Here is a 22,178-nt window from a genome sequence, read left to right as displayed (position 1 = left end):
TTTATTTTTCAAATATAATTAAAATTTCCTGATTGCAGTGCTGTTTGCTTCCCCTGCCAGCAGTCCAGGCAGTGTGTAACTGGGTTAGCGCTGCTCTGGCTGGGCCCCTCAGTGTTTTAGTGTGAGTTTTGGAGCTTAACAGTGCTGTGGCTGAACACGGTCAGTTCCTGGCCGTTTCACTGTGGCTACGGCAGCACTATCTGGACAGCAAGCAGAGGAGCCTTGAATATCGTCTTTATGGGAATTACCAGGGAAAGACAGTCATTTCCTTTAAGTGGCTTGTGATTAATCTGATTTAAAGCGAGGAAATCTGCAAGATGCCCCTGTTTGTGGCTATTGCATGAGAGCAGCGTGTGTGACAGCCAGATACATGATCCTGGCATCTGAGATAACGCCTGTGCCAGCTCACCCGGGACCAACAAAATCTGAGCGTCAGCGAGCAGATGGCTAAAAACGAAGCGTGGAAAGGACTGAAATTCCCTTCATCTTGGCCATCACCTGTCCCTGTGGCTAAACACGCGGCTGGCCTCACAGCTGAGTATGCGCGGTGCCATGCGTGACCGTGCCGGGAGGTGGTCAGGGTGTGCTGGGGTGCGGCGGTGCTTCGGCTGGGTGCTGCCTCCATCACCTCCCTTTTGCCGTGGCACGAGTCTGGAGCAAAGGGTCCGGTGCTGCGGGTTGGTACCCGCGAGGAAAGGGTGAGCTGTGTGGGTGGGAGGCGGCTGTGCCAGTGACCGAGAGAAGGGACGCGGTGATGCTCATCGGGAGATGCTTTGTGCCCGGCAGCTGGGCACAGAGGTGGAACAAACTCGGCGCTGGGTTTCCCTGCTTTGCCCTTGGGAAGCAGAGAAAGAGGCCAGCTTTGCCACGGATGCTGGGATGCTGCGGGAGCTCCTGGAGTTCCTCTGGAAGGCTGCTGGATTCAGGAGGCCTCGACCTGCCCTGTGCAACGCCCTGCATCCCAGAAATGTGAGCTCTGGGGTGGGGAGTGCTGGCATAGCTGAAATAGTCCACGATGGGGTTGGCAGGCGGATCTGGTTACGGCAGGATGCTGCGGCTGCGAGCTGTGCTGTAAATGAAATCCCAAGCCCTCTGTTTAGCTGGAATTACAGTTTCTGTCACGGAAAGATCCTGGAGTCACGTGGGCTCTTCTGCTCGCCCCGCCACACCGCCTTCAACTGGTTCCTTGGGAAATGGGAAGGGAGGCTGCTGGCAGCAGCGGGGTCCCTGCCTCGAAGGGCGATGAGCACAGAAAGGTGGTGATGTTCAGTGTATGCACCAAAGGGCTGAGATGGCGAAGGGGCCCTGGGGCGTCTGGAGTCCCCAGGACATCAGCTGCCTTATCCCTGTGTGCCCAGCTGGGCACTGGATTGCCATGGGTGTTGTGCTGAGGGCTCCTGGCATGGTTTGGGGAAAGGCAGGGCTTGTTCTTGCTGCTCCATCCTGCTTTCAGCTCGTGGTGCTCCTGGAAAATGCATGATACTGCAAAAGTGACATTTCTGTCTGTCCTGGAGAAACTCCTCTGCAGCCAGGGAGGTGATGGGGCAGTGCTGTGGACAGAGCTCTGTCTTGAGCCACCCTTGGACCCTGCTGGTTCCTCATCCCTTTCTTGGAAAATCCCTTAAAACACCAGCAAAAGGAGGATGGTAAATAGTGAGCAAAGTCCAGAGTTTATCCCAGAGCATCTCCTTCTGCCTGGGATAAGTTGCAGTGTGCAAGAGGCAAAGGAGCAGTGATCCCATGGGGCCCAGGAACGTGAAGTGTTGCATTCTCTGTGCATCGATTTCCCCTCCTTTAGCACCAGGAGGAGATCTGAGAGTCGGTGCCAAAGTGGGGAGGTGCATGGGTGAGAGCTGACCCTCCACGAGAGCCCATCTACCACCTCTGTGTCCTTATATTTATTTTTTTAATTTTTACTTCATCATATTTCCCCACAATTGGAAAGCGCTTGTTTGGCTCTGAAGATGCTGAAAGCTCCTTTTCTGGCTGGGGAAGGCCAGGCAGAGTCTCGGTGTTTAATTGTAACTGCTTAGGCAAGGACAAAACCGCAGCGTGCGTGTGTGTGTATGCGCCTGCTGGGGACCTTTGAACTGTCTCCATCTGCTCTGGGGCCCAGCAGTGTTTCGGGAGGTGGCTTTTCTCCAGGAACCCCCCTGATGGCAGCATAACAACAACCCCTGCAAGACGTGGGGCTGCCTCCCCGGAGAGCGGTGCTGCCCAAGATGGAGACTGCAGGGTTAACACTGGGGCAGGCTGGCACATTAAAGAAAATCATAAATAAATGCAAAAGCCTACGAGGTTAAGCCTTTGAGGAGAAGAGTTGCTGTTTAAAAGCGTAGCTTTTAAAGGAGAGCTGTAAGTGCTGGTTGTCGGAGTGACTTCCCTGTGGTGGGCAAATAGTGGAGGGCTTGTAAAAGAGCTGGAAGAGCGAAAGGGAAACCTGTGGCCAGCGCTGGCGGTGGGCACTAGCGGGATCTCTGCCCCAAGGCAGAGCTGGCAGCGGCTGCAGCGGCTGCTGGGTGGAGAAATAGCCTTTCCAGGCACCAGCACCCTGCGAATGCTGAGCAGGATGGATGCGTGGTGGGACGGGGGTCCCTGTGCCTCTCACTGGGCAGGGGGGTGGTGGGTGAGCTGGCCCTGGTGGGCACATCTGTGCTGCTGGCAAGCTGGCATGGCTGGGTCTGGCGTTCCCCTGGCCTGCTCCCCTCTGCCACCGGTTCTTGCGTCAGCCAAGTGTGGTTGCAGTGGGAATCTGGCTGCTGCCCAGCATCACAAACTTGCATCTCCTCTGAACCAGCTCCTCAAAATTGGTGTGAGCGTTACCAGGGTGGCTTCCTCCCAGCACGGCTGCGGTACCTGCCCTCATTGCCCCAAAGATGCTGACATCTCACCTGCAGAAGGTGGATCTGGCTGCAGCATCCCTGTGTGCCATCAGCTGAGCACAGTCCCACTGGCTGGGTATTTGCCCCCCAGCATTTGCGGCAGAGATGGTGCCGCAGCTCAGCAGAGATCCCGCAGCTCAGCAGCCTTTGGACGGCGGGCAGCGGTGCGGGGCTGCACGCTCTGCCCCAGTGCCCTGCGGAAGGGAAGGGGGGGAACGCAGTTCCACTTTTGGTGCCAGCGGTGCAGCGGGCTGTCTCTGCCGTGGGGCCGAGTGTTTTGGCTCGAAGGTGGTCCCCTGGCCCCCCAGGCTTGGTATGGTTGTGGCCAGTTGCGGGGTGATCAGTGGTCCCCAGGTAGGAGCAGCGGCAGCAGCAGGGCATGCAAGGAACCCTCATTAGGTGGCTGGTGACAGCCAGAAGTGCCCTGCGGAGCCTGAATACATTTGCATTGTAAGTCTATTGAAATCTGGTTTGGGGTTTTGGTTTCGTTTGGTTTTTTTTTTTTTTTTTTTTTTTTCCTGGAAAGACACTTCTGTGCAGCGAGGCTCTTTGTTCGGCTGGTTCCTCCTCCCCTCCTGGCCAGCATGGCCAGTGATGCCACCAGTTGGGATCCCAATGGATGGCTCTGCTCTGTCTTATGCTGGGTGCTGTCTGCTGTGGCCAACCCTGGTGCAGTGAACGGAGGGGGACGCTTTCCCCTGTGCTGGCGAGGGATTAATATTCTGTTGGGTTAGAGAGAGGAGCCTTGTTTAGCCAAGGCAGCTCGCTAATGTGTGCATCCATCCCGGGGAAATGGCACCTGTACCCCTGGTTCATGGTACTGCTGGTTTTGTCCTCCTACCGAGGTCAGCCGGAGCAGCTGCCGGGAGCCCGGCTGGGGCTGAGCAGCTGGAGGGAGCACACGATCTCGCTGCATCCCCAAGAGACATCTTCAAATAGACTTGGCTTTCCCACCTCTAGTTACTTTATCAGTGTTTGCTAAGCAGGATAATTTGCATATGTAGATCAGTAGCAGCAACACTTCTTGGGAGCATGGCCAGCCTCAGCACAATTGCAGAGGACGTCCTGCAGATCTGGCCTGAGATAAATCCCAGCTGCAAAGTTCAGGGATTGTTTGAAGATCTGGCAGATAGGGAGACCTTTGTGCTCGGAGCAGGACTTTCTGCCGTGGGCAGTTTTCGGGAACCAACACCTTTTCCTTCTCCTTCTCCTTCACAGATCCTGCAGTGGGAAGCAAACCTGGCTGAGCTGCCTCGGCAGCGCTGGCACCAGGGCTGGGTGGGAGGGGAACAGCCTGGGGCTGCAGTGCTGGCAGATATGGCCAGGATCTCCTCCCTCTCAGAAGAGAGACATGATGTGGTAGCTGGCCCAGGCCTTCAGCTGATATTAGACGCTTTTTCCTGTGAGTGGCCACCACTTTCCTTTCCTTCTCTGTTCGGTATTTTGAGAGGCCAAGGGCACTGCTGCTGCAGCTGGGTCTCTGCCCTCCTCCCCTCGCTTGCTGGGGAGGGGGGAATGCCTGGCTCTGGCACCCTGCTTGGCTCCATGAGAGCAGGAGGCTCCGAGTGGCTGCCCTGCACTCCCAACACCTCTCAGCCATGCCCTGGGGGGCTGTGAGTGGAGCTTGGGGCTGATGCAGTGCATATCTTGGGGTTTCTGTTCCACAGGAAAGTGATACTGGGGGAGAAGTTTAATGCTGAGTTGGACTGAGGAGCAGCATGTTCTGGACACCCAGTAGGAAGGATCTGCTGTGCTCCTTGGTGCGGAGGGTGGAAACATTTTAATTTATTCCTCTTTCCCCTCTCTGTAACCTCTGGCAAGGGGAAAGGTGCTGCTCTGCACCAGCGAGGGGCAGCCCAGACCTCCCAGGGAGCCCAGTAGAGTGGAAACTGGAGGAGCTCGGAAAGGGGGGCTCTCGGCTGGCATCTCCCACCGCAGCCCTGGGCTCTGCAGCCCTGCCTGTATCCCTGCCACGGCTCCAGGACACACGGGCTTCACCTCTCCCAACCAAAGGACTCTGGCTGCTCTCTTAGTCCTTGTCTAATGCTGTCATTTGCGTGGTGCTCCCCAACCATCCTCTCCCCCTCCACTCTTCCCCCAGGGAAACACCCCTTTTGCCCCATGCCAGTGTTGGAGGTGCAGGCAGCTCTGGAGCTGCTCTCTGGTTGCTGCCAGCCCCAGGTGCCCACCACCAGCCCAGCCCTGGGCAAGCGCTGAGGCTCATGTGGCTGTGGCTAGAGGAGCCTCTTGCACAAGAGTCCAGAAATAGCGATGCGTGGGCTGGTGGGCAGGGGCTGGGCAGATGCCAGGCAGACAGCCAGACACCAGGCAGGCTGCACGGGGCCGGCTGGTGGTGGGGAGGAACTCTGGGACTCTGCTTTTGGATCTCACTGCAGGGATGGTCCTGCTGTGCTGTGGTCAAAGCCGGGAGGGGGTGGTGGTTAGGGGGGCATTGGGAATGTGGTTGGTAGCACCTCCTCACCCAGGTCTGGTCTGTGTTACCGCAGGGTGCCTGGGTGCCTGGGTGTGGGTGGGTGCTCCCCCCCGGCCCTGGGGACAGGAGGAAGGTTCAGCTGCTTTGCAGGTTTTGTTGTTGTTATTGTTATTTTTGCAAAGGTGAAAACAGCATGAAAACCAAAGTAAAAATAAGGCCCAACGGTTTGGTGGGGCTGTTTTGCCCAGGCTGTGCAAGGGCACCTGCCTGGGTTGGTGTGTGCAGTCAGATAAGGCCTGTTGGGTGCGGCACAGGGATGGCTCCGTTTTGGGCATCTCGGTGCATGGGGAGGCTTTCCAGGACATCCACCCAGCTGGGCCATGGGACATTTGCCTGCCTGGTCCTCCTGGGCCGTGGCACAGTGAGGACCTGCTACACGGTGTCATGCCGGGTGTGGTCAGCCAGCGGAGGGCTCGTGGGTGTCTGGTGGCCTGTGGGCAGCTCATCCAAGTGTTCAGCTCATGCCCTGTGTTGGATAAAGAGGAAGATGTGCAAAGGGGGGGTTGCACAGTAGTGTCGAGAGGCTGGTGCCATGGGCAGGAGTGGCCAGGAAGGGTGTTCAGCTGGGCAAAGCATGCAGAAACCCCCCCCTGCGTGCATGCGGAGAGCCACGCATGGAAAACTGTCCACCCCGGGGGGCTGCAGGCTGCCTGCTGCCCCCATAGCTCTGCAGCCACCGTGTTGGAGGGGGAGCATCTACACCTTGTGCTGCTGGTGCTGCGGTGGGGCTCCCCAAGGCAAGAGCAGAGCGTGGTTTCCTGCTGTGAACAGGGTTGATGTGCTCAGCCGAACCGCCGTCGCTTTCCTGGCAGCTCGCTGTGCCGGGGCTGTAGGGACACGGGGTTTGGCTGTGGAGGATGGAGGGGACTCTCCATCAGAATCTTTAAAGGGTGGGTGGGGGGAGAGGCCGTGGTACCCAGCTGGAGCCTGGGCAGAAGCAAATGGGGGAGCTGGTGGGGGACAGAGAGCAGGAAGCACTGTCACGTTGTAGCCACCCATGAGCTTGGGGACAAGGTGAGCGTTGGCAATGGGCAGTGCAGGGGTGGTGGTGGTGCCCAGCAGCATTCTGTGGGGTGGCTGGGGGGGTGTGTATGCTCAGCTCCCCAAAATACCTGGGAGCAGGGTGGGCGAGTAATGGGAAACAGCAGCTGTGTGGCTGCACCCTGTGCCGCTGACTCAGCACCTGGTGACTTGCAGCCCATGGGGGCGGTGAGTGGAGGTCCTTGCCATGCCGGGGCTGGATAGGGCCCCCCAGAGAGGCAGGGCTGTGCCAAGGACAGCAGTCACTCCTCAACCTGGATGCCAGGTGCTGGTGGCTCCGTGTGCCCCAGCCATGCCGAACCACAGCCTTGGCATTGCTGCTCTCCCCCAAAATATATTGGCTGCGTCCGACCCTGGCATGGACGTCCCTGGGAGCAGGGATCAGATGGTGGCAGTGCCTTGGCACAGTCCCCTCAGTTTTCCCAGCTGGGGCGGTTGCTGATGCCACCCGCGTCCTGGCACTGCACGCTCCGGTGGCTCTACCTTCCCCTTGTGCCTGGCAGAGCATTGTCCCTCCTGCCTGGTTCCCATCTGGCCCCGGTGCCTGGTCCAGGCCCTTCTCCTCACGGCTGAGCCCACAGGCAGGATGCGGCTGAGGGCACCCGTGGGGGATGCTGCCCACACCACTGGGACGTGGGCAGCGGTGCCGGCACAGGCTGAACGAGGGTAGTCTCTGCACTTGAACGCTTGGCTGGCGCCCTGACATATTGGGGTTGATGACTCTGGCACTTTATATTTCCTTTGGCTACATGCAGCTGGGGAGGGCGGTTTAACCCCTGCCTGCCCGCACTCCGCTCTGCCAACCCTGGTTGTATGGGGCAGGGCAGCTCCCAGCTCCTGGAGGCCCTGGTTCCTCCTGCGTCCACTGAAGCTGGGGGGAGAGGAGCCAGCAGGAGTCTGCATCCATCAGACATAGTGGTTTGAGGGGCTGGGGAGGGGGCACAGCATCCCTGGGTCATAGGAGGGAGATAAGACCATGGTGGAAAGGGTGATGGTGCTGGGCTCCCCCTTTCCCCCCACTCTCCTTGGAGTGGCCTGGGGGCCAGCTGCATGCCCCTGTACCGCCACCATCCCCTCCTCCTCCTTCTCCTCCTCCTCCCTGGTCCCCAGACCCCTGCGGTGGGTCGGTGTGGCGGCGTGCGGGGGGATGCTGAGCTCGGCTCCCCCCGGCAAGGCAGGGGCGGGAGGCGGGACGCGCTGCCATTGCCAGGCGGCACCTCCTTCCCTGGGCACCCCTGGCAGAAGAGCCGCCGTGCGCCCGGGCAGGCGGCCGTGCCCGGTTCTCCCATCCAGCCCCCGCCTGGGCCTGCGGCCCCCCGCCTCCCGCCCTCGCCTGCTGCCTTTGTTGTGAGATGAGAGCCGGCTGGCGGGGCTGAGAGCCGGTGAAGCCCTCCCGAGCATGGAGCCGCTGAGCCACCGCGGCCTGCCACGGCTCTCCTGGATCGACACCCTCTACAGCAGTACGTGGCCTGGACTGGGGGGGCGGAGAGGGGGTCTAGGGTGGTGGGTCCCCCCTACCTGTTGTGTAACGCTGCGTCGCGTTGGGGAGGGATGCTGTGCTGGTGATCCTGTGGCGGGGGGCTCCTGGGCTGAGTCGAACCCGGGCAGGGGGCAGGTGATGCTGGCAGGGGATTGCACTCCCCTCCCTGAGCATCCCGCACGCCCCGATGGTAGGGCAGCACTGGCTGGAGTTGGTCCAGCAACCCCCAGGTTCTGGGGACCTGCTGCCCACTGTCGGGGGCTGCATGATGGGTGACGGTGGCCGCAGCGCGATGGGGCTCGCTGGGGTCGGAGCAGCCTGCCAGCTGGTGCTGCCCACGGGGGTTCCTGGGGACAGGGGCGCTTTCTGTCCTGGGTCCCATCCCCATCCCTCCGTGGCTGTGGGAAGGCACCTCTTCCCCAGCCGTGATTTTTGCGGCGAGCTCCGAGGTGCTGCGCCGAGGATGCTGTGGCAACGCGGTGTCGGTACCCGGGAGCTGGCAGACGGTGGGGCCGGGGGCGTCCTGCAGCAGCCTGGGGGGTGCGAATTCCTTCCCCCCTCCTCGGTCCCACAGACCGCCAGGAGGAACAAGCCCCAGAGCTGTGCCGGTCCCTGGGCAGCTGTCTCAGTGGTGGCCAAGAGAGCCAGGGACACGGCTAGGGGATGGGGGGGGGGCTCAGTCATGGGGTCCCCGTTGTTCATTCTGGGGGAGCATTGAGCTGTGTGGGCACCCTGGGAGTGGGTTTTGGGGTGCGGCATTGAGCTCGGAACCTGGCGTTTGTGAGGCAGTGAGGTTTGGCACGTGTGCGTGGGAAGGTGGGATGCTCCGGAGAAGGGGGCACGGTGCCCCCTGCTCGGATCTGCCGTCTGCTGTGCCCTGGAGGGAGCAGCAGCTGAGGTGGGGGGCACGTAGCACAGGGCTGAGCCCTCCCAAGTTTTCCAGCCTGAAGCCTCCAACACTCACAGCCAGAGGCCACATCCAGCAGCACCAGTCCCGGGGTCCGGCGCAGCTTGCGCGGGCGGCTGGGCTGGAGCCGGGAGGCTGCATCCAGCCCCAGCCTCCGCACCCTCCTTGCCAGCCGTGGCACCCCTGCAAAGCGATGGCTCTGCCATCCCAAACCCTGCTCCGGCCGCCCTCGCCGAGGAGGGGAGAAGCGTGGGGGAGGCTGCTTCGGTCTGCCCATGTTTTGGGGGATGCGCGGCAGCGTCCGGCCTTCATCACACCAGGGAATGTGGTGACAGCGCGGAGGAGATGCTGTTTGTGTAGAGCCACCCGTTGGAGGAGGACCATGGAGGCAGGTCCAAGGCCGGCTCACGCACCCGTGTTGTCATGGTGAATTTTCACCCAGGCACAGGGAAACCATGGCGTTTCCCCAACACCTTGCAGGCTCCGTGCAGATGTTGGGCTTCTCCCAGCAGTGGGATAGGACGGGTGAGCACTGGAGTGTGCCAGCACGCTGCGGGGGTGCCAGGCAGCAGCACGCGCCTGGCTGGAAAGAGAGGAAGATGCCACCCTGAGCTGCTGTGACTGTGCTGTGTCTGCTCGGGCTGGGTAGGAGCTGGCTGCTGCTCTTGGCTGTGCTCCCTCTTGGGGACCATGATGCTGGGAATAGCCTGGGTCAGATTTGGGAAGACATGGCAGGGTGGAAGCATTATTTTCTTGTGGAATATAATCCCCTATGGGGATGCATTCCTGGCCCTATGACCCTCCTGGGTCCATGTACCAGCCCACAGGACCCCTGCCCTGGTGGGTGTCAGCATCCCATGATTCCAGCCCTTGGTGCAGTGTGGGGCCGAATCCCACACAGGGTTGCATGTGGGAGCAGGCGTTACAAGGCTGTTTCAGGTCAGGGTGTCCTCATTCCCCAAAGTGGCTCCGCTGGGCCAGGGTGCCTCCCCCAAAGTGGCTCCACTGGGCCAGGCTGCCTCCCTCCCCTCGGTCCCCATGCCTAGGGTGGAGCAGGAGGATTTCCACTGCTGCTAAAAAACGGGAGCAAAAATAGCACTGGGTTTTGGCACGGGCACAGGAACAGGCTGCAGGGGCAATGCAGCTGTGGGGGAAGGAGGGAGGCACTCATTTTGGGCTGGCTGGGTGGCAGGAGCACCCCACAGGCAGGGAGATGCAGGGGCCACCCCCTCTGTGTCCACTCACCCAGCAATGTCCCCGTTGCCCGTGCTGGCTTCTTGGTGATGTGTTGGTTCCCTCCCTGGAGCGGGTGCTGGGGAGGTCCCTCTGCCCAGCCTCCCCAGGTGAGAGCCCCGTAAATACTGTACGGCCGTGGATGGCACAGCTGGAGCCGTGGGGGCACAGCTGTGTCCTCCCTCCTGCGAGCAGCACAGGGTCCCTCTCCCTGGGTGCTTGTTGGGGCACTGCCTGTAGGTCTCATCCCCAACTCAGGGCTGGGGCTGGGATGTAGATCTGCTCCAACTGGGAGCAATGGCTGCATGAGAGCTGGGTCACTCCTGTGTCCCCACAGGCCAGTCCCTTCCCCCTCCATGCCACTAATGCCGCCTTCTTCCCTGCACCTCTGTGGGTGTTACCTCCCAGGGTCCCCAGCCGCCTCATTAAAGCTGTGTTTCTCATTACCTCGCCGCTGAGCCACCCCAGTGCCTGGGTTGCCAGGTCTCCCACAGTGACAGTGCCTCTCTGGGTGCCCCCATTGCCCACCCTGTGGTTAAGCCTGGAGCTGCAGACCTTGGCCTTGGTGGAGGAGAGGCAGTGGAGCCTGATGGCCTCTGAGCTGGTGTGCCTGGTGGGGACTGTCAGCTTTGTCCCCTCTCCGCTGCTTTAGCTCCCCCTTAGACCCCACCTGATGGGGAAGGGTGCTTGGGCAAGAGGTTTGGGTTTCTTTGGGCATCCCCAGCCTGGGGACACTGCCCGGTTGAGTGGGCTCAGGCGAGATGCGTGGAGTGGATGTCTGGGCGAGGTGGCCATCATTGGGAGACACCAGTGTCAACGTACCTAATGCTGCCTTGCTCCTGGCTGGTGCTGGGGTCATCCCAGCTGGGACCTGTGAAAGGCAGGAGGGATGAGGGACATCCCACCACAAGGAGGCAGGACAGGTTAAAGCTGGGGATCCCCTTTCCATGGAAGCTGAGGATCAGGGGGAGCTATGGGCTCCCCCATCTCTGCCCATCCAGCGTGTTCATTCCCAGTCAGCTCCTGGGTTGAACAGGGGCAGCAGTGGACTGGTGAAGGTGGCACCCCAGCCTCTGAGGAATGGTTGTTAGCTGCTAATTGCTGATGAAGCAGGGTCTGAGAGGGGCTGTGGTGTCCTAGCAGAGCCGGGGTGCATCTGGCCCATGTAAGGGCTCTCCTCCATCCTACTCCCAGGTGCAGGATGGGACCCCCCATCCCTCCCCACCAGCACTGGCAGGGTTCCCGGCCTGAGCAGGCTTCACAGCGCTCTTTGATTTAAAGATTTATCTGCTTTCAATATGAAGCCGAATATAATATTAATGTGCTGAGCAGCATTGGTGCGAGTCAGGGGAGTCCTCGGCCAGGGTGGCAGGGCCATGGGGGCACAAAGTGTCAGTGGTGCAGGGTTTGGTCTGGGATGGCTGCTCCAGCCACTGTGCACCCCATTTCGGGGTTCTTGACTGAGGTCTCCCTGCTGTCTATGCCCAAGGAGCCTGTGAGGATAGCCACGGGGATGCTGGGTGAGGAGTGGAGCGAGGGGCTAGCGCGGAGTCGGGTTGGGCAAGCTGTGCCCACCGCCTTTTTGGGAGCTGCCGAAAGGGTCTGGGCCGCAGGTGGGGGTGCTGGCTGCACCCCGCGGCCGCCCCTGCCGCAGCCGGGCTCCCTTCCCCCTCCCCTTTGTCAGCATCTCGGGGCTGCTGCAGCAGCCTCTTCCCGCCGCCACCGAGCCGCTGCCGTTTCCATGGTAACAGGTTAGGATGTACCCCGGTCCCCCGCTGCGCCCCGGGGACCCACCGCAGACCCCGGGACCCCCCCTTGCTCCCACTAGGGGCTCCAGCTCCCCAAAATGTCTTCCCCTGGGCCATGGGTGATGGGGAGGGGCGTTTGTGGGGCAGCGTGGGGTGTCCAAAAATGGATGCTGGCCTGGCATGGCGGTGGCCTCATCCTGCATCGGGGAAAGCAGACCCTTTCTGCCCCCCCCCACCAGCGTGGCCCGAGCTGCCCACCCACCATGGAGCTGCCACCACCCTCTTCTTCAATGGGGGGGATGGCGCTGTCCTCCGTGCTGCGGATCCAAGTGTCCTGGCACCCCTTCCCACGCTCTGAGGAGGATGGGCATGGGGAAGCAGGGAGGATGGCGGCCGTGGCTGCCAGCCCAGCTCCATCCCTCCCTGGGGATGGCACAGGGATGGCGGCCGCCGGGCAGAGCAGAGCTGCTTGTGTGGAGCCAGGGCGTCTGGCAGAGCAGCTGTCCTTGCAGAGAAGAGGCCCTCGGCCTCTCCGTGCCGTTAATTATGCAAATATAGGGAAGTGTGTCGAGTGGAGGTTGCCCTGCGGGGCTGAGGATGCTCTGTGTGATGCCCTGCCTGCCCAGTTGAGCAGGCAGAAAGCAGGCAGCTGGGGCCAGGGTGGGCTGTGGGTGGAGGCGTACGTGTCCGTGCACGGCCCCAGGTATCGGACATGGGGTCAGTTGGCCACAGGTTGGGGTGGTTGTGGTGTGCCGTGCGGTGACCCTTGGCCGTGTCGCTGCCTGGATGCTCACCACCACCCTCTCTTCCCCTGGCAGACTTCAACTATGGTGCGGACGAGTACGACGCCGAGGGCAACGAGGAGCCCAAGGCGCTACCAGAGGGCTCGGAAACCATGCCCTACATCGATGAGTCGCCCACCATGTCCCCCCAGCTCAGCGCCCGCGGCCAGGAGAGCGGGGACGGTGTCTCACCCACACCCACCGATGGCCTCGGCCCAGGGGTAGGTGCTCGGGACGCGGAGCTCTGCGCCAGCTGCGGCTGAAGCTGGGGCTGTAGGTGCCCAGCTTGATTGTGTTGGTGGTGCTCTGGTGCTGCTGGGACCTGGGGGTCTGTCCCCTGGCATCCCAAACCCTGCTGGCCCTGGCCCTTTGGGCTTCAGGGAGCTGCACCCTGTTCTGCTGCGGTTGGTGAGGGTGCCGTGTCTGTGGGGTGTCCCTGCCCCGTCGTGCCATGCCGGTGGCAGAGCCAGGGTGGTACGGGCTGGTCGGAGAGTGCGCTCCGGGTGCTGGAGCCCAGCCAGACTTTCTGGGAAGCGGGGGGTTCCCGGGGTCCCCTGCTCCGGGGAGCCCTTGGGGGGGGGGACAGAGCGCAGCGCTCCGCCGGGCTGCCGGCTCCATCTAGCGGCATTGGCGACGAGCCGCCAGCTGGGGAGGGACAGCGAGTCCCGTGTCCGTCCCTCCCCGCCCCCCCGCCCCCCGCCTCTTCTGGGGAACTTAGATTTAACCCCTCCTCTCCCTCTTTTCTTCCGAGAGCATCCTCGGGAGAGCCCTTGGGGTTTATCCAGGATGTTTCCCAGGAGGGATGCTTGGAGAGCTGCGGGGCGGGAAACCAAAGGGAAAAAAAATAAGAGGTTTTTTTCCAGAATAAACGTTTCCGTAAAGCCCGAGTGGCGGTAGGGCCGCTGTCCCCGGGGATAACGGGGCTGCCGTCCCCGGTGTGTGCCCTGGACCGGTGGGCTCCTGGCCTCTGGCCCCTCGGCACCGGGCTCGGGGGTGCGGCGGGGAGCGCCCGCCTGGCCCCGGGCTGGGGGAGCCCCCCCGGCGCCTGCCGCTGCTCGGGCGGGGGGTCCGGCAGCGGGCTGGGGGTTAGCTGGGGCGGGAGGCCGCATTGGAAAACGCGAAGGTTTTCGTCGTGGAAAGAGTTAAGCCCTTAACCCGGATGCTGAGGCAGAGGAGGCGAGAGGTGTGGCTTCCTCCCCAGGGCTCGCTGCCGCGCAGCATCCTCCTCCTCCTCCTCCTCCCGGCACCCAGCGCGGTCCCGCGGCGGTCCCTAGGGAAGGGGGGGGGGGGGGGGGGCGGCTGCCAGCCCTCTGCCACCCTGCTGCGGGAGAGACCTAAGGCTGGGTCCAAACCACCCGGGCTCAGGGCCACTTGTCGCCCAGCACAGCCCTGCGAGTCCCAGCCGCGACACCCCGGTGCCTGGGTTTGGCGCTGGGCGTGCCGTGGGCGATGGGGTTCATCCCCAGGGGCCGGTAGGGATAGCAGAGGATGGCCCTGGGGAAGCAGGTCTGGGGGGAGACCCTGGGAGACGCCGGCAAAGGGGTGTCCTGGGGGCTGGTGGAGTGTGCTGGGGCTGGAGACAGGCAGTGAAGACGGCTGGGTTGGCACTGGCAGGATTGGGAAGTGTTGGAGCTCAGCACCGGCTCTGCCTCCATCTCTTTATCTAGAGCTGCTTGTGCTGGGGCTTAGCAGAGCACAGCCTGAACCCTGGCACGTTTAATTCTGCCTTTCTAGCCTCACGATGGATGTGGGCTTGCATGTGGGTCCAGCTGTGGCCAGTGGCGTGGGGTGCCAGGCTCGCCCCATCGCTCTTGTCTGGTGAGGTGGGACTGGTGTCGCTGCCTTTCGGAGGGCTGGAGGAGTTTTCTGGTGGGGCATCTCTTCTTGCAAGCCCCTGGGGCAGCTGTGGCCATGTCTGGGACCCCTGGCTGCTGGGTGTGGAGACAGCTTGTCCCTCCTTCTCCCACCTGGGAAATATGAGCACCATTGTCATGGGTGGGGGTGGCCCAGCCCCTGCTCAGGTGCTGCTGGGTTTTGTGCTGTGGGTGGCTTTCCTCTGGGCATGGATCATTCCCCACTCTGGGGACCTGGCCATCACAGGCAGGGGCCCGGTGCCCTTGCACAGACCCATCTTAGCAAAGGGTGGGCAAAGCCTGAGCTGCAGTATGGACACAGGGAAGTCCCCGTGTCAGTGTCCCTGCCCACTTCTTGCAGCAGGAGTTTGTTCCAGGCTTGGACAGGCACAAGGAGAAAAGCCGGTTCCTTGTGGGCAGGTGACATGGGGCTGCTGGTTCCCCTTTTGCTGCTGAGGAGCGATGGGGAAACTGCTGAAACGGCTCTTGCGTTAGTGTCCCCTCCTCCAGCCTGTCCTGGCCCCGTTTGCCAGGGCCCACAATATCCTTCGCAGGCGTCACACCACTGCTCGTGTCCCTGCTCCCCAGCTGCCCCGGGGTTGTGGTCAGGCTGGAGCAGCAGTGAGGTGCCAGCACTGATTCCTGTGGGATGCAGGGCAGATACTGCAGGAAGGCACGCGTCTCACTTGCATTACCCTGCCGTGAGTCCTCTCTGGGGCAGGGAGAAGTCCGGTACCCTTCTGGGGGTGCGGAGCCAGGTCCCCTGCTGAGACCTGGTGATGCTGCTGCCTTCCAAGGTCGCTTCTTGCTGGTGGCGATCCCCGTGGCCCGGCTCTCTGCCTACCCGTGGGACACGGGGGGACCAAGGGGCCACGGCAGGCGGGATGGCTGCTCTCCCACCGCTGCCTGCTCTGCTGGGCGAGGGTTTGGGGGGGGGGGGGTCCTGCCAGGGGGCAGGGGACCCCTCCCTTGCTGGGCACACCGAGCTCTGCTAGCGTTGGGAGAGCCGGCTTGGGGAAGGCGGCTGCTGTGCGTCCCAGCCTTGACCACATGCCGCCGACGGAGCAGCCCCACCTCCATCGCCAAGAGATGCATTTCCTGTAGCGAGCGTGCAGGGCGGAGCGGAGGGGCTGGCTGGGGCGCAGGGCGGCGGGCAGCAGCCCTCCACCGCTGTCGTCGTCGTCCGTCCCCCCCCCCCCCGGGGGTGAGCAGAGGCCAAGGGAGAGCCAGGCTGTCCCTCTTGTCCCACCACTGGTGACCCCAGAGTTGCCGACGCCACCACCTCCACCGCTCGGAGGCGGTTGTGCAGCCGCCCCGGGAGCGCCTGGTGCTGCTGCTGGGACGCCGAAGGCCGGAGCTGGGGCAGGCGGGAGCACCGGGGATCCCATAATGGCTCCTTTCATCCCGCGGCGGTGGCCAGCGTCCAGGGCTGAGTCAGGCTGGGCCAGCTTGGCCGCGTAAGCCCCTTGCCTGGAGCCTTGCGGGGTTCCCTCTGCCCCCCGCTGCCCGGGCAGCCATGGAGGAGGAAGAGGAGGCCATAGGGTACCTGGATAAAGTGCTGGAGGATGAAGATGACTCTGAGCCGGGAACCCCCACCAGCCCTGGGTCTCCGTTCTCGGCCGGCGAGAAGGTGGGCGGCAGGGGCACCCCGCTCCCACGCTGTGCGGCGGGTGGTGGGGGTGGGGACAAGGGGCGTCTTGCTGGTGCTGGTGGTGCCCAGGACTCGGGGCATCAGTGCGACGGGTGCTGGTAGGAGGCAGAGCTGGGGGGGCAGCAGGAGCATCACTGCAGCCCACTGCTCCCCTGGGCCTGCCTGCGGCCGGGGGGCATGGGGCAGGGCTGTGCCAGGCATCGGGCGCGAAGAGCTCGGTGGGTGCTTGTGCAGAGTGGGGCGAGTACCCGGCTTGCCTCCCGTGGGGGAACGGGGACCACGCGTGCTGCTGCGGGGGGGCTGCGTGGCTCAGCAGAGCCGGCGCCGGATGCTCAGCAAGGGGCTGGACCACACTACCACTGCCCCACCGCATGGCCACCAGCAACCCCCAAAACGGCCCCAAAATTTGGTGCTGGGGGAACGATCCCCAGGGGATCCCTGTGCTGGCAGGTGCAGCCCAGTACCTTTCTCTCGCCCACCCCGCCGGGGGTGCCTGGGTGCCCCCAGGGGGCTGGCATAAGGCTGGAGCCCTCCTCCAGCCCTGCTCTCCGTGGGGTCTTCTGCATAGGGTGGCTGCCAACCCCTGCTTTAGGGTTGCTCTTCTGGGTCATGGGGGTCCAGCTGGCATCGTCCCCGTGGGCCCCGGGTGTGGACAGGCCCCTTATCTCCCCAGCTCCTGCACAGGGCCCAGGCTGGGGGAAGCAGGAAGAGTCCATGACTAATCGGTGGCAAAGAGCCCGTGAGCTCCCAGCGCACAAAACTGGTCCCCCCCACACCCCCACTGCTGCACCGGTCACCGTGGCCTGGCCTTAATGGTGCCACCTGACAGGGAGCTGTGGGGTGGGCACCCTGGTTGGCGTGGCGGCCCCCAGGGCCAGCTGGTGGACACCAGAGTGGGACAGTGAGATGCTGATCTGTGGCCCTGCCCAGCGTGGGTGTTTGCAGCTGCCAGGACCCCCAGCACAGTGACCAGGGCTGGCAGGGGCAGGCAGTGTGGGCAGAGGGGAGGCAGGACCAATATCCACCCCCAGCCATCCCAAATGGCTCGTTGCCCGGAGCAACCGATGTCCCCGTGGCTCTGCTTGGCCCCTGTCTGGGTGGCAAAGCCTGGTTCCTGAGTGTGATTTTTAAGGGGGGAGGCCAAGGCATGCTGGACATTCAAAGCAGTCCAGGGACTGGAGTGCCCGAGCTTGGGTGCTGGTAGAGCCTCGCTGAGGGTCCCAGAGCCCCCCAGCCCAGCCGTGCATCACCCATCTCCCTGCCACGACGGTCACGCTGCCAGTGTGTCGGTGCTGCAGCAGACCTGGGCACAGGCTGAGCCACCAGCAGTGGGGTCCCACCCAGCCCGGGACCTGCCCCAGTGCCACCGGGTAGTGACCACTGGGGCGGCACTTCCCTGGGAAAGCCTCGGCTGGGGAAAAGGGTGGTGCTGGATCACGTGGCGTCACCATCCACTGCCGGGCATGATTTCACCGGGTGCCTTTGGACTCTGCCCTGGGAGAGTCCTGCCATGCTGCACGCCAGCCTGGAGCGTTGCCAGCAGCGCCGGGCTCCTGGCCAGCTGGGAGCAGGGAGGGGAGTGAAGCCAGCACAGCCCATGACTTCCCAGCTGGATCCAGCCTGGCTGTGCTGCCCAGCAGGCGCGTGCCTGGCCCTTGCCACGGAGCTTCCCCCACACTGGCGGGGACACATGCCCATGCGGGGATGCCGGGGATGGGCTGGTGGGATGAGGAATCTCCTCTCGTGCTGTTTGCTGGCTCAGCCAGGCTCCTTGCTGTGTTGCACAGGGCGAGCGAGATGCCGGCAAAGGCCTGGAGATGCGGAAGCTGGTGCTCTCTGGTTTCCTGGCCAGTGAGGAGATCTACATCAACCAGCTGGAGGCCCTCTTGTTGGTAAGCACAGCCCCCAGATTGGACGCCCCCTCCAGGGACATCTCCCAGCAGGGTTGGATGGGTGAGTGGATGGATGGATGGATGGATGGTGGATGGATGGAGTAATTTCTTCCTGGACAGGTTCCTCCAGGTAGGTCTGGCCCAGGCACTGCCCAGGTGAGAGCAAAGCTGCAGGAGCCACACCGGAGCCAGCCTTGCTCTGACCCGGCCACCCCCATCTTGCCTCCCCCTGCTGCCAGTGTGCCCAGCAGGGAGGTATTTATAGCCCCACTTCCTCTTGTGGACTCGTTGGCCCTCGTGGCAGAGACGCTGTTGCACAACATGGGGGTCACCACCACCGTGGGGAAGTCTGCAGGGATGCACGAGCCAGGAGCAGCCCCTTGATCCAGCTGCCAGCAGGGACCCATCCCAGGCAGCCCTCGCTGCCGGCTCACATGCATCCCCAGCATTCCCCTCCCAGCCCTAGTCTCAGACACTCTCCCTTCTCCTCCTTCGGCAGCCTATGAAGCCACTGAAGGCCACAGCCACTACATCGCAGCCTGTCCTCACCCTCCAACAAATCGAGACGATTTTCTACAAGATCCAGGACATCTACGAGATCCACAAGGAGTTCTATGACAGCCTGTGCCCGAAGGTGCAGCAGTGGGACAGCAACGTCACCATGGGCCACCTCTTCCAGAAGCTGGTATGCACCTTCCCTGGGGCTTGCTGCGCTTGGAAGAGGAGGAGGGCTGAGGAGATGGAGCACCACGCTGTGGGGCTTGGCCCCATGGTGTGTCTCAGCTCACACCCTGCCACATGCTCAATGGTGGCCGTGGTGGGACTTGTTGCATCCCTCCCTGCAGCAGTCACTGCTGCCTGCCCAAGCCCTCCCGTCCCAGGATGGGAGTTAGTGCGGCCTCTGTGCCCCTCACCACAGCGAGGATGCCAACAGCTGATGGGTCCTGGGGGCAACCATGGCAGGATTTGGGCTGGAGGTACATGGTGTGGCTTTACCATGGGGCTAGCAGGAACCCAGGCATGTGGGTGACCTTCTGGGGAGAGGCAGGAGGTTGCTGCCTCTTCGCTGCTGGTGGGCGCTGCAGCGGTGGCTCCCCAGGGTCACACTATGGGTCCTGCCACTGCTTCGGACTTGCAATGAGAGCAGGGGCTGTGCCCACACGTGCCGTGGCCATGCTGGGGAGGGGAGGAGAGAGCAGGTCAAAGGGTGCCGGGAAGTGGCTGTACCTTCAGCCTCCATGGTCCAGGCACTTATTACCTCTCAGCTGGATTTCGGAGGTTTGTGGGGGCACAGGGCTGGGCAGGAGCCCCACCATCCTGCCCCAGGCGAGGGCTTTCCCTGCAGAGCCAAGTGTGCTGCCTCCCAGCTGGCTACGGTGTGGCAGTGTGTCCTGCCGGGCTCTGGGCAGTGTCCCCTCGGTGGCTGCCTGGTCCCTCGCACTGTGGGGGGCTTTAGCGTCCTGCTGGGTGCCCGGCTAACCCCCGCTCCCCACAGGCCAGCCAGCTGGGGGTCTACAAGGCCTTTGTGGATAACTACAAAATTGCACTGGAGACGGCAGAGAAGTGCAGCCAGAGCAACTACCAGTTCCAGAAGATCTCGGAGGTAAGGTGGGCTGGGGCTGTGCCGGGGGGGACAGGGCTGCTGCGGCTGGGTTGTCCCGGCACAGGGCAGGGAATGCCGTCCCCGTGGCTGAGCCAACTGCATCTGCCCTGCAGAGATGCTCTCCCAGCCCTGGGGACTCTCAGGACCGTCCCAGGGGCAGGGCCATCGGTGGCTGTACTGGAGGGTTATGGTCTCTGAGTGTGGCAGAGGTTTGCCCCCCTCCTCATGCAAGCTCAGATTGGGCTCAGCCCTCTCTGCCATCATTTCTGGGATGCTGGCGCAGCCTGCATCTGCTTGCCCCATCCAGTGGGCATGGGTGCTGGGTTCTGAGCACCTGTGGCTCATCTCCTGCTGGCTGCATCTCCATGCTTGGCTCCCCTATAGAAAAGGGGACCTCCGTGGCTGCAGCCTAGCTCTCCGCTCCCTCCCGCATCTCCACAGCAGGGCTGTTCAGCTCGGTGGGACCAGCAGCCTTCCCGGCGCTGCTATGGGGCTGGGTGCCCCACTCCAGGGTGCCCCTTGGGTCCGCCACATCGCAACTACTGGGCAAAGCCAGAGCTGCTTCTGGCCAGGCAGCATCCTGTACAGTCCACACCTCCACCCCAGCATTCATGTGTGGTCTCCAGCATGGCCAGGCTGGGGACAGGGGGAGATATCAGGGTGCAGGAAGGGTGCGGGGGGACCCCATGACCTTGAGCAATGACCTTCCCCCTACCCCATCCTCCTGCGGGCTGCTCTGATGGGCCTTTCCCTCACTAGGAGCTGAAGGTGAAGGGCCCCAAGGACTCGAAGGAGAGCCACACGTCCGTCACCATGGAGGGTACGGCAGGCGCGGGCGTGGGGAGGGGGGACGCAGCCTTTTGTCTGCGCGCGGGCCCGGTGCAGATGAATTACCGAGCAGCTCCCGCGAGCGGAGCCCTTTGTGTTCCCGCGTGCGGAGCTGGCGAGGAGGGGGAGACACGGCTCTTTAGGATGCTGGGGGCGTGCAGCAGCCCCCCACCCCCTGCCCACCCCCTCCTCCCCGCCCGCTGGCTGCGCCGAGAGCCATGCTGAGGGGCCGATGCTGTGCCGCAGCCGGGCTGAGCTGCCACGGGGCGGCAGAGATGGCTGCGTGGAGACAGGGCTGCCATGGAAATCCTCATCGTCGTCCGGCTCTGCTGTAACTGCACCTACGGTGAGGCGAGGGGAACGGCTCCGAATTTGGGTGCTGGTGGGGAGCGATGCTGTGGGGATGCTGGCCCAGGGCTGGCTGTCCTTGCTGGGGTGGGGGGGTGGAGGCTGCGTCGTGCTTTGCAGCCTGAAGTTGGGAGCGTCTTTGTTCCAGGCTCTATTGAATCATCTTGGCTCCGGCACATGTGGCCACGCGCTCGCCATCCACGCCGGGCAGGGGCTCGTGCCAGTGGCGGGACAGTGAGGGGCTGGGGCGGGCGGGGGGATCCCCTCTGCCTGGGCTGTGCCGTGGGGATGGTGACAGGGAGGGCTCCCCGTTTGCTTGCCGGAGGCTGCGAGCGTGGTGGGGCTGGAACGCCCATCTCGCTGTGGCTGGGAAGGAGAGGCACCGGGCATCCCTGCCTGGCCCCGTGCTGCCTGCACATGGGTCCCAGGCTGGTGGGACTGAGCCAGTGAGGAGCCCAGAGCTCCTCCCTTGTGCTGGGACAGTCCCTTCCCGGGGCTCCCAGCTGCTTTACATGTGCCCGTAGCGATGGCAGCAGGAGGGTCGATCCTCCCTGGAGGTCTAGGATTGGGAAAAGGGGGGGACAGCCTGCCTGCCCCCTCCATCCCAGAGCAGGGCTCTCACTGACTGCTGCATGGAATGTGGGCACAGGGTTGTGAGGGGGGCAGCCTCCGGTTCATGGTCCAGCCCTGCAGCCTCACCTCCCGAGCAGAGACCCCCTGTTCACCAAGATGGGGGTCCCTCTTTCAGGACCCGGTGCCATGAGGCAGCACCCTCTGGGACAAAAGGGGATGGGGGCTCCCTGTGGCTTGCAGCGCAGGATGGGGGCGTGTGACACCTTTCCCTCCTCTCCCCTGGCCCGAAGCCCGGCCATGCTTGGCCCTGGCAGTTTGGGGAAGTGCTCTGAAGCAAAGGGAAAACCAGAGGCATCAGCCTGGCCGTGAGCAGCCCAGGGAGCCCTGCGAGCGGCTGGGTGCGGGGAGCAGCACTGTGAATGTGCTCTGTGCCTTCGCCTGCCCAAAATGCTAGGGAGGAGGAGGAGGAGGGTCTGGCTGCTTGGGGTGAAGCACGCCTCTGGAGAGCCCTCAGGGCTGGTTTCCTGCTGAGAGGGTGCAAGGCAGGAGAAAGGGGGTGTCTGTGCCCCCTGTGTGCAACAGCTCTGCCCCCTGCTCCGGACAGAGCCTCACGTGTGGTCGTGGAGGGCTGCGGAGAGGGAGCACAGGGCAGTGGCACTGGGACGATGCCTTGGCCACTGCGGTCTCTGTAGGTGGGGGTTTTGGTGCTGCTGGAGCAGCCTGGGTTCCCCTTGCACCTAGGGCTGGCTGGAGCAGGGGGATATGGGGTGTCTCATGGGGTGGCCGAGCCCAGCGAGAGCAGGGCAGGGATGGGACCTGCTGCCGAGACGAAAGGGAAACTGAAAAAGCTGTTGGCTGCTGGT

At 63.2% G+C, this 22,178-nt stretch overlaps 1 protein-coding gene across 6 annotated transcripts in view; it reads left to right on the top strand.

The window, feature by feature from the left end:
* The first annotated feature begins 7,816 nt into the window (after positions 1-7,816).
* The window catches only part of ABR (ABR activator of RhoGEF and GTPase), a 29,835-nt gene continuing 15,473 nt past the window's right edge, over positions 7,817-22,178 (top strand). Inside the window, exons 1-6 of one of the 6 annotated variants that reach the window (XM_086475364.1) lie at positions 7,817-7,877; positions 12,604-12,788; positions 17,859-17,963; positions 18,463-18,648; positions 19,459-19,566; positions 20,326-20,386. In XM_086475364.1, the coding sequence (XP_086331490.1) occupies positions 7,817-7,877; positions 12,604-12,788; positions 17,859-17,963; positions 18,463-18,648; positions 19,459-19,566; positions 20,326-20,386 (706 nt within the window). Of the gene's footprint in view, positions 7,878-12,603; positions 12,793-15,936; positions 16,055-17,858; positions 17,964-18,462; positions 18,649-19,458; positions 19,567-20,325; positions 20,387-20,694; positions 20,741-22,178 lie in introns of those variants that run through there. The other 5 variants (XM_086475365.1, XM_086475369.1, XM_086475366.1 and 2 more) reach the window with 5 other exon arrangements.

The sequence above is a fragment of the Leptosomus discolor genome, chromosome 18 (assembly GCF_034619465.1).
Source record: "Leptosomus discolor isolate bLepDis1 chromosome 18, bLepDis1.hap2, whole genome shotgun sequence".
NCBI classification, from domain to species: Eukaryota; Metazoa; Chordata; class Aves; order Leptosomiformes; family Leptosomidae; genus Leptosomus; species Leptosomus discolor.
Note: the sequence above shows the minus strand (reverse complement) of the source record. Positions and strands in the feature narration are given on the sequence as shown.